This window comes from Mytilus californianus, unplaced genomic scaffold (genome assembly GCF_021869535.1).
Source record: "Mytilus californianus isolate M0D057914Y unplaced genomic scaffold, xbMytCali1.0.p SCAF_1, whole genome shotgun sequence".
Taxonomy (NCBI): domain Eukaryota; kingdom Metazoa; phylum Mollusca; class Bivalvia; order Mytilida; family Mytilidae; genus Mytilus; species Mytilus californianus.
The window spans coordinates 95,317,777-95,329,993 of record NW_026262581.1 but is presented as its reverse complement, the minus strand read 5'-3'; the positions used below and the strand labels follow the sequence as shown (position 1 = coordinate 95,329,993).

The following is a 12,217-nucleotide window of genomic DNA, read 5'->3' as shown; positions in this document are numbered from 1 at the left end:
TTCCTGGTTATCGATTAATATTTTGCTCCATTAAACCCCAAGTATAGATATTTGTATTTTCCAAGTTTACGATGAAATACATCTGTACACGTACTTATTTACTTTTATATTCATTTTTAGGACACTATTATCAATTTGATAAAATTCCGGGCTTCTGAAAGTAAAGGCATTAACTTATCAGTATGTGTACCAGATTGAAGTTCGAAGTAAAGAGAGTAAAGCATTAGGTTTACTATTCGGTCTCCTTTTATCTGGACGGACGAGTCAATCCTAAAAGGAAAATATGGATTATCACCGATGACTATGACATTACAGCGGCAAAATCTTTGATCGATTTATTATACTCAACTCCTTATCTAGACGTCAACAAAGTTCCTTCGACAATTTATAAGTGTCTGCTCAATTTGTCAATTCCCGAATTAACTTTTAAAAAGACCATACCAAAGTCATAAATGACAAAAGAAATCAAATATAACAAAAGACTACCACTGACTAGATTGCTGACATTGGGACTTTGTCTTTTGATGGCTGGTGCTAACCTCTCCGCTTCTTGATGTCAACAAAATGTTGTAATTGACTCAAAGCTCTTGCAGAAAACGGACTGACACCTGAACCCCGTAATGTGAACAAGTTCACATAAACCAAGAATTGTCAAGTGATCCTCAGATAGGAACACCAAATTGTCAGCTGATTATTGTATACCCGTAGCGCCAACTGACTCCTGTAAACCACCTATTGTCAAATGATCCATGTTAGCCTGTATAGTGTAAACTGATCCTTAATAAAGCTGTATTTCAACTGATCCTTGAAGCCCCACATTGTCAACTGATCATTGTAAACACTGTAGGGTCAAATGATCCTTGTAAATCTCCGTTGTGTCAATTCGATATTGTAAACTGTGCATACCTTAGTGTCAACTTAATCTGATACACTCGGTGGTTTCAACTGACACCGTAATGTCGAATTATCCTTGTAAACCTCCCTCGTTTTACCCGAACTTTGTAAATCTCCGTAGTGTAAGCTGATCTTTGTAAACCAGTAATGTCAACTAATTTTGGTAAACCCTGTGGTGTCTTCTGATTCTTCTACACAATTTACATCTTCGATAGCCAATGGCTAGCGAAGATGCACAATTTAGTGTCACTTAATCCTTGAAACCCCGTATTGTGAAACTGTTCTTGTTAAACCTGTAGTGTCAACTAATCCTTGTCAACTCCGATGTGTCAACTGATGCTTTTAAACATCGTCAGGTTAATAAAGCCTGAAGTTTTAGCTCCTAAAGTATCTACTAAGCACTAATCATTGTTTACCCTGTCATGTCAACTGATCCTTGTAAACCAACTAGTGTCAAATGATGTTTTAAGCCCTAAAGTGTCAACTGATCCGTGATAACCCCGTAGTGTCAACTGATCTTTATAAATCCAATAGTGTTTTTTTGCCTTTTCCATATCATGTTGAATTATCATGATAGTGTTTATAGTCAACTTATCTTATTAGGGCCCCGCCGAATGGCGGACGCCCTATTGTGATCAGTCTGTCCGTCCGTCTGTCCGTCCGTCCGTAACAAATTGTGTCCACTCTATATCTAGAGAGCCGTTATGATTTAAAAGTTTATACTTGACATGTATATTAACCAACACCAGAGGGTGTGTCATAATGTATGTACAACTTCCTAGGTCAATGGTCAAGGTCAAAAACTTTGGTTTCAGTTGACAACCCCATGTCCTATGGTAAAGATCGTGTCCGCTCTATATCTTGAGAACCGTTATGATTTCAAAGTTAATACTTGACATGTATATAAACCAACAACAGAGGGTGTGTCATAATTTATGTACAACTTCCTAGGTCAAAGGTCAAGGTCAAAAACTTTGGTTTCAGTTGACAACCCCATGTCCTATGGTAAAGATACCATTTTTTTTACCACACATTATTCACAGCGGGGCCCACAGAGATGGCTCCCATCTCAATGATATCTAGTTTATACTGATGTGGTTCTTTTTTTATACATGTTGAACTGTAGTCCGCCTAGGGTGTAAACTGACCCTTGGAAGGCCCCTAGTTACTATAAATATTGGGATGCTACTTAAGGTGCCAATCGTAACCCCTGTCAGTCCATCTTCTTTTTCGTTATGATGTGATGCTATGATTTCAATGAACATTTAAACAATAAATAATTTCTTTTTAATCGAGCTAGATGGCACTTCATTTTAATCACAATGAGGACAAAGCAATCAAAAACAATAATCGGAAGCATTCTGTACCTTGTAATGTCTATTTAGTAATGTATGATTATGTTCTTCTTTCATATGATTAAGTCTGCAATTGTAATTATTTTGCTTTGTCCATGGTGATGAGGGAAAATATGTAGATTATACCAAAAAGGTATAACAAAAATACCGAATTCCAAAGGAAAGTCCATAAAAACTGACATTATCAAACGCTATCAATCAACAGAACAAGTGAAAAACAACTGCAATATTCCTGACTTGGTACAGGCATTTTCCGAAGAAAATGGTGTGTTAGACATGGTTTCAAGGCTAGCAAAACCTCCCACTTGTTTGACAGTTGTTTATAGTTCCGTTATAATTGACAACATTGGGTGAGCAACCCAAACAGACATAATATGTTAATGTGACGATGTTTGGGATCCAGCAGCCAAAACTGTGTAAACATATCACAGACACACAACACAACTGACTAAAAAATCAAACAAACATACAAATTAATCTAACAAATACGCCAACAAAGGTGTAAATTTGACAATGACGTCAACAAAAAAAGTTTTTTTCATTGATAGTACATACCGTATATGGTATACACTTTCTTGATAAAGTAAAAATTAAGTAAATATAAATATACAATGGTAAACAAAATAGAATCAATACTATTAAAACCCTTTGTGTCCGCGAATCGCACCTCAGGAGCCACTTGCACGGCCACCAGGAATGCCCTAAGTTGAAGTAAAAAAACCCGATGGCGAAATGCATAAATATAGAGTCATGTCAAAAGTCATACAACCAAAAGAAACATAATGGCAAGAAGACAAATAACTGGGAAACTAAAGTAGAATAAGAAGATACACAATTATTTCAGCACCTAGAATCACTCAAGACCATCTTGTATTATTTGTGAAGTATAGACATTGAATATTTATCTGAAAGAGAAATTAAAAAATCATAATACAAAGGTGATATAACCAGAGTTTTTGATCCCTCTATTATAATTCAATCTTGATATGATAATAATTCGCTCATTAAACTGTTAAAAATGAACGATTGCCTGACGTCCAGTGGCAAATATTTCATACATGTTCACGGTGATAAAGTGAACGAGACAAAGTCTAAAGATATTATTTTTTTCTTCAAAGACACTCGTGACCCCCTCCATCACCTGAAGATGAACTATCGTATAAACCTATACATCTATGATTAACTCTTCGACACATAATACTAATTTGTCGTTATGATTTAATTTTTTTTATATTTGAATATTAGAGTTACTTTTAAAGAATTTTACTACATTCAGTTACTGGTCTTCATTTAAGATGTCCGAACATAATGATTTTGAATCAGTTACGTGCTCAGAAGCTCGGACTCCGGGTTATAAGTGCGTTTATGATGGCGATTCAACCGAGTTATGTACCGATGCGCATAATAATTTCCTGCAGTTAAACCGAAAATCAATCGCTTAATCATTTGTTTACAACATGAATCAAATTGCCTTCTCTGTAATCTCATACATACATTTTATAAATATTTATCTCAACATATGCTGTATTCAATATTTACATATTAAGAACGCATTTTAAATCCTACGAAATAGAGTAAAGTTCGAAAGCATCTTGAATATCGTCATTCAAAACATTCATATCTTTTGGCATCTGCATGATGTCCGATTGATTGCTGTTTCATAATTGATGCCTTCGTATACAGGATTTCAAAAATGACTTGGTTGTAGACGTATGCCCGTTAATAAAATAGACTGATACTGTCTGTTAAACCAGGTAAACCCAGTACTGAGAATGAGGTGTTTTTGTTGTTGTTTTTTTACTGTATGGACCGAGAAAGCGATAACGTCCGGTTGATTGGATAACGAAATCCACTTTTCCAATGGATGTCTAAATTCGCCGCCCTCGAGCTTGCTCGTTCCTTTTCCCAAGCCCACCTATGTTTTGTTGTACATGATACTGTATATATTTTATTTATATTTTATAGCAAATAGTTTCTGGGTCGAAGGGCTTTTGCTATCACTTTTGTCCGTAGTCCTTGTTTCGTCCGTAAACCGATTTTTTTTGCTCTTCTGTGAAACAACTTAACGTATTGAAACCAAAGGTTTGACGGCTTCATTTTTAGGAAGTCAACTATAAAGTTTGTGATATTTTCATCAATGTTCATCAACCAACATGGCCACCATGTCTAAAAACAGAATATTAGTGTCAAAATACTGTTTGGCTTTTATCACTAAAATTATACACAGAGTAAAAATAGTCACCATAAAAGTTTGAGAATAATCTAAAAGCTTCTTTTGGAGTTTTTGCCCTTGAAGTATTGATTTTCCCCATACATTTTAGCAGTTGTTGGCTGTTGGGAAAAATATAGGAGCTAGGTTTAAATTCAATAGTGTAAATTGCAAAAAGGTTCAGCACGGCAAAATGTACCAACCGTGAAAATTTGAGAAATATCTGTTGACCTGTGTTGGAGTGATTGCCCTTTAAATGATTATTTTTGTAGTTTTTGGCTGTTATCGTGAAAACTATAGGAGCTAGGTTAAAGTGTAAATTGCATAAAGGTTAGGCACGACCAGATGTATCTACCCTGAAAATCAAGGAAAAATCTGTCAACCTGTTTTGGATTTATTGCCCCTGAAATAATCATTTTTTGCGGGTTTTGGTCGTTATCGTAAAGGGTATATGAGCTAGGTTGAGATTGGTTGATTGATTGTTGGTTGCTTAACATCCAGTGGCAAATATATCATGCCTGTTCAGGACGAAGCTAGTTTAAGTGTGTTAACTATAAAAATGATAAGCACGACAAGACTTATCAACCCTGAAAATTCAGAAAAATCTGTCAACCTGATTTTGAGTTATTGCCCCTGAAATCTAAATATTTCCGATGTTCGCATTTTTTGCTGTTATTTTGAAAACCTTGGGAGCTAGGTTAAAATGGAAAACTGAAAAAGAAATTTCAGCGTAAAAAGATCTATATACTCTAATGATTTTTGACAACCTGTTTTTTGAGCTATTGTCCCTGAAATGTTGATTTTTACTTTTTTTGCAATTTTGTCTGTTATCTAAAATCCTATAGGATCTAGGTTTATCATGTAAACTGCAAAAATGATCAGCAACACAAACAGTTACTATAGAATGTGCATATAAAAGTCCTTATTATCAAACTGGTGATTTTTTTTCGCCAGGTGAGCGATACAAGCACATGTGTGCCTCTTGTTAGGTAATTACAACCCTTTAAAAACAAAATCTTGAATGTGAACTGTTTCTGCTGTTTACAGTTTTACTTTCAGAATTTATGCTTATATTTTGTACACATGTGTTTGATGAGTAGTTTCAGATTAAGCGTGAAATCATTGTTTTTTTGACAGTCCTTTCACCGAGGAAATTTAATGAAAATGCCTTTATTGCTAGGATATACATTTTGATTAATTCACTTGTTAGCAGAATTGAAATAAGAATGATATAATATTACATTGAGATATATGTTATTGTAATAACTGCTGTTCAAATGAGGGAAATGATACCATTGGAGCAATTAAAAACTATAAGTCGAAGAATAAACCGCAAAGCACTACACAGAAATATCATCAGCTCAGTAGTCTCTGCTTCGGTGCTTACATGATTTACTGTTACGCCTGTGACAAAAGTCACAGAAATCCGAGTCATAGGGATTACAATCTGGCGGTGGCGTAAATTATTTGTATGAAGCTTTATATTTTAGACGGTAAAAGACATGGATGCTTTGTACCTTGTATGCAGATACCTCATGTTACAAAGTTTCCGTTTGTCATATTTCCTCAATTGACCTCATTATCATGGTTTAGTGCTCATGACTGCTTTTGTCATGTGAAAAACACACTTGTAATGAGTAAAATGATAACTTTATTTAGTGCAAGCAAGGCCTACATGTCCGTCAGACATATTTTTTGTCCCAGGTAAGAGTTGTCTTTTTGACACTCTTCCTAAATCTTTTTTATTACTACCTGTAACGTCTATTTGATGTAGGCACCTACGTTTTAATATTGCATTTATGTTGTGTGATAGATCAAACTTATTCGTTCAGTGTATGTTTACTTGTTTTTGTTTAAATGTCTTATTGATCGAGTTCAGCCATTTCAATTGATATTTTATAGTGTGTCTTTTTATGTTGTAATGTTACAATACTGTCTCAGGTTAGGATGAAGGTTGGCGCCTGTTAAAACGTTTAAACCCGCTGCATTTATATGCACCTGTCCTAAGTCAGGAGCCTATTGTTCAGTAGTTGTCGTTTGTTGGTGTGGTTTATAGGTGTTTCTCGTTTCTCATTTTGTATATAAATTAAACCGTTGGTTTTCCTGTTTAAATTGTTTTACACTAGTCATTTTCGGGCCCTTTATAGCTTGCTGTTTGGTGTGAGCCCTGGCACCGTGTTGAAGGCCGTACTTTGATCGATAATTGTTAACTTTTTATACATTGTGACTTTGATGGAGAGTTGTCTCATTGGCACTCATGACACATCTTCTTATTTATATAGTTCAACTGACCTCAATCTCATTTTATGGATCGATGATCAAGGTTAAGTTTTCGTGACTATTTTTTTTTTATCCCTTTGGTCATATAGCTTCTCGAAGTATGATTAGGGGAATAAAAAGAAAACTAGATATTACAGAATTTTGAAATAGAACACGAAAAGATAGCTGGAGTGGGTATAAAACGCTTTCATAAAATAAAAATACACGGGGTCGATGAACTTTGTTCTTGCTATATAACAATAAAGATTAATTGCATATTCCTGCATTAGAATTGTATGGCTTAATAATTTCATTTAAAAATGTCAGGACCGAATATTTGGAATGTAGGACAGAAATTCATATATGTTTTATTTTTGCTACCTGCTTTACGATACATGCTTATTGACTACATGCCTTACTTTATATTATAGATGACATTAGAACCATTACCTCATTTCTATGTACTTAATCATTATTTATGTGCTTATGTGACATTTTGAAAGTGCTTTTGCTCCATATTATGACGGATTTATTTCAATCTGATGAGTATTGTATTTGATGCTAATACATACCGCCTAATACATATGTGCTTATCTTATTTGATTGTTATATGTGTGCTAATATTTATATGCTATTGTGTACTAGTCCGATGATAGATGAAATATTGTTTATTGTGATGGTTCAGTGTATATATGTTATCATGGTTATAGTCGGTTGTAAGCCAACTTTCTTAAGTGATGCTTATTGTTATTGGTACATAGTATAAAACTTACTTAGTTCCCACTTACTTAGCCAGAATGATACTTATATATCTTTTCGGCTTCATGTTAAATGGAAAAGAAAGGATCAACATCTACATGTATTACAAAAGTACGCCGAAGAGGACACATCATAACATATCCCAAGTTATGTTCCAGAATAACATGACTATAAAAGCAATGATTTGTCTAGTAATTCTGTTCAAAGGCACTCAGTGTCTTTGATTTTTTTTTACCTTTATACTTTAATATAACATTTAAAGTATATAGGTTAAAAAAAATTCAGAGACTAGTTCCTGTGAATATGTATGTATTATAAGCATCTTATCTTACTAAGGTCAATCATTATTTCTAAACTGTATAACTATAATTATAAGTTAAGTTGCTTAGCTAAAGAAACTAAAAAAAATCAAACATTTCAGTCAAATGAAGATTAATATTTGAGAATGTAATTGTAAATGTAAATCTGGGAAGAAATATGTACAATTAGGACATGGTTTCCACTGTAAACGACCGCAAATATTGCATCATTAGAGGTGTTTTTGTAAATTTAGGAGGCAAAAAATTATAAAGGAGAAAAAGGGTCGATAATTGCAATATTATTATAGGTGTCGCTGGTTTATCTTTCACGTGAAACGGAAACGTCGTTGAACACATATTACCACGGAAGAATGAAGTTACATCTTTGGTTTGTTTTGGCTTTGACAGTCTATCAGAAGTGTCATTGCAGCAGGGAGTTTGTACATCACTTCGAGATATCACAAAACGACATACCTTCGAAACTTCAAGGAAGTCATAGGCAAACACGATTTCGGCGTGATGCTGACTCAGTTTGCCAATCACAAGAAACAACATTTCTTACCGATGTTCTTCAGAAGAAGACGCAAATACTGGAAAAAGTATACAATGCACACATAGGTTTCCTAAGATATAAAAAAAAGCACATCCAACAAAGTTTTGAGAAAAGAACGAATATATGCTTAACTGTTCAGTAAAAAGGTTGGGAACAACCCCTCAATGAAATGACTATTTAAGTTCTAATTCACTTGTTCAAACGAACATAAAGTATTTATGTGCACATCGCTACTTAATTTCTGAAACCTACTTCAAACCCAAACTGTATACTATATCATTCTTGGTATAAAATAAGAAACACATTTCTGATTTTGTCCAGCACGGTGACCATGTCATTTTAATATGAGGCAGGCATTAGGCATTACCTGTGAAAGGGGACGAAGTCTATATACATTTTTTTTTTTTAATTCAAACATATTTTAAGTTTTAAATCTGTTAAAAAAGAAATGGAAATACCGTAACGTTTCCGATTTTGGTTCTGCTGTTAGGGATTTTAGTTGTGACGTTATTTTAATTATGACGTCATATTCAATGTAAACAAAGTAACGCTATCATCAGGTAACGTTTTTTCATATCAAAGATTGATTAGAAATGAAATTGTTATTGTGTTCCTTCCTATATTTTACTGGACTGATAAATATATATTTCACTCAAAGTCTCACAACAAACGAGACCGGAAGAAGGAAGTAGATTTCTGTGCAAATGCGGGAATTACAAAAAGTTACCAAAAAAAGTTAACGATTTTGAGTTCATTAGTACAAAGAAAATTTCGGGAAAATTTCCCGATTTTTTTTTTTTTTTTTTTATTGATTTTTCTACTGTAATAGGGGACTTCGTCCCCATATTAAACATTATACAAGCTAAATCATCATTTCACTGTCCACAAAAACATTGGATTCACTGAATATTTTTTTTTTTTTTTTTTTTTATGGTACACTGGCCTTACAGAATATCTAAAAATAAACAAATATCATAATTAGTACACATCCAATTGATCTCTGAATTACATAACATTTCTACACTACTGTAAATATGTCTACACTGTAGTAGTAATCAACATGGTCACCACCTAACCTCGATAACTGAAAAACTTGATCCTTTTCTTATATACTATCCGCGAAATCCAAACCGGTTCTTACCATAGGTACTACGCGACTAAACATAATTACGCATAGAGCACATAAATATATATAGGCTATAGTATAGATCCCTTTTGTGTCAGATGGGGTACATTTCATGTGATCACTGATGACAATTTTTTTGGGGGTAAAAACCACTTCTTAGTACAGAAGTTCCCAAAGAAATATACATCTATCTAGTGTTATATTGTCAAAACATGTCCATGAATTTTGTAATAATCATGGACCTCAATCGTCTTTACTATTAAAAATAAGTGGACCCCCCTTTTAGAAAAGTTGTTCCAAATATAATGTTTTTCCCTTTTTAAGTTAAAAAAGTTTTTTTTTTTCTTTTCTACAACAGCAAAATGACCCCTTGTCTGAGGGACAGTCCCACAATTAAGGGATATCCCTCATTTTTGGGGTTGTTCCCAACCTGGTAAAAAAAGAAGCCCAGACCAGCGAGCTCCATCAACAACATGTACTATAGATCTGTATATATATTGCTGAATAACATGAATAATGGGACAATGTACACCATAAGTCCAGTTTTTTCGTTCCTCTTGTAAGTCTGTTCATTATGTTAACATAATTTTGAATTAATTGAATTACCTGACAAACAAGTCCTGTTTGTTCATTTTCTGACTTGGCAGAATGCTGGTAGCTGGCCGCAGTCCTCTTGAAAACTGATAATCACTCGTTTTTATACAACTGTCCCACCAGTCTCGTGCACCTATAGTGAATGTTGGCAAATTACGTAATGCTGATAGGATGCTGATCTCGGGTCGTGATCACTGATATCAATATAGTTGCCAATGCAAATGGTGGTGAATGTGAATGTTGACATTCTGTCAAGTCGGAAAATGGACAAACAGGACTTAACTAAGCTTACTCTAGCATGTATGGGCCCTGGTTATAATATTCAGGCCTAACACAAATAAATAGAAAGGTAACAATGCAGGGAAGGTGTGAAATTAGGGTAAACAGAAGTTGGGAACAGTCATTCAGTCATGGAACCCTCCCTGGTCAAACAATGAAGAGACCTTACCAACAATATTTACATACAATAACATAAATTATATATGTAATGTTCATCAAATGTCTTTATATACTCATTGGCTAACAGTAAACGTCGAAAGTGAAAGTAGAAGTGAGTGTTTACTGAGTAACCCGAAAAAGTTGTATGTACAAGCCTACAGCCTACCCCCTAAACCCTAACACTATAAAAATAAGGAGATGAGGTATGATTGCAAATGAGACAACTATCCACCAAAGTTCAAATGAAGTGGATGTAAGCAATTATAGGCAACCGTACGGCCTTCAACAATGAGAAAAACCCATACCGTATAGTTGGCTATAAAAGGCCCCGACATGAAAAATAGGAAACAATTCAATTGACAAACGACAACCGCCGAACTACACTGTTTTCAAGTGGAACCATATCAAGCTTTTATGATACATGTACATGTATATATGGTCTTGAAAGAAAAAGGGAGGTTTGTTCGCAGTTAAACATGGTAAAACATTTTGTGCCTGTAGTGCTGTATCAAGTCAGGCTATTTGGACCATGTGTTGTTTATCTTTGCTGTATGTTGCGCTGTGTATAGTGTACTATTCCATTAGAGTAGCTCACAGGTCCATTTCAGGGCGAACCCGGAATCTTTCTTGAAAACCATCTGGCTAGTTCCTTACATGTCACTTAGACATGTCGCGGTCATTCCTAATGACCTGCTACACATGTAACTAATGGTTAATCAATGATATAAAGTGAACAGTTGTATTAGCATTGACACATCTCATTTCCATGGAAACAAAATTATTTGACCCTGAACCCTCATTCATGGTCTATTGACTTTGAAACTTGTCCATCGATTATATGTAAAAGTTTTTTTATTAGGTCAGTTTAAGGGGAATCAATTATGATAAGTCAATTATATCAGGTACAAATGTATGTAATTTTTTGTCAGCTTGGCAGAGAGGTGACAAATATTGATTTTAGTCTAATTCGTCGAAGTTTGGCATTTTAGCCCAATACCTCCTACACTAAAGGCTAGTACATGTAAGCTTCATGTACCACAAGACCATGGAGGTGGTTAGAGACCACTGTGGTGGAGTGGTCAAAGTAGCTAATATACAGTGATCCCTGTCAACACTGGGGTTGTAAGCTTGAACCCTCTTAATTGATGTAGGGGTGGTTCTATCTAGGTACTCTTGCTTCATCCACCAATAAAAAGTGGCCACCATAATATATATAAGATTGCTGAAAGTGACTAAGTACCATCAATTACTCAAATGCGTATGATGCATATGCATGATTTGTTTAAATTGTATTAAACAATTGATAATAAAATATTTTTTATTCAATTCAGACAATATTTAAAGATCTAACCATTCAACATACAACCAATTTCTACAAGCCCTACCAGTGGACCATTAAAATAAGGTTCAATGGCTTACAAAAGTAAATGTATATCTAAATTGATAATATTTACAAATGACAATTCCATGAAATTTATATATGATATCCTATTTTTATTTATATCCCTGTCTGTCCATCTGTTGGTCCATCCCTTGAAATTTCCACCAAGTACAAATGCACTGAAAGTAGGGATATCTTAAGTTAGCTTAAGCTAATTTTTTGGCTTGGTTAAATAAAATTCTACAGGTAAAGCCAAATTTCAAAACTAAATGTTTCTTTAGATTTATGAAAAAAGTGGGTATGGGGCCACATACATGTATGTGTACATGTCTTACAGGGTTGTCAAATAC

The 12,217-nt window shown here is 34.4% G+C and overlaps 1 protein-coding gene across 2 annotated transcripts in view; it reads left to right on the top strand.

The window, feature by feature from the left end:
- Positions 1-8,103: 8,103 nt before the first annotated feature.
- The window catches only part of LOC127710318 (sortilin-like), a 66,401-nt gene continuing 62,287 nt past the window's right edge, over positions 8,104-12,217 (top strand). For both annotated transcript variants that reach the window (XM_052216122.1, XM_052216121.1), the window contains exon 1: positions 8,104-8,374. In XM_052216122.1, the coding sequence (XP_052072082.1) occupies positions 8,147-8,374 (228 nt within the window). In that variant the 5' untranslated portion in view covers positions 8,104-8,146. The remainder of the gene's footprint in view (positions 8,375-12,217) is intronic.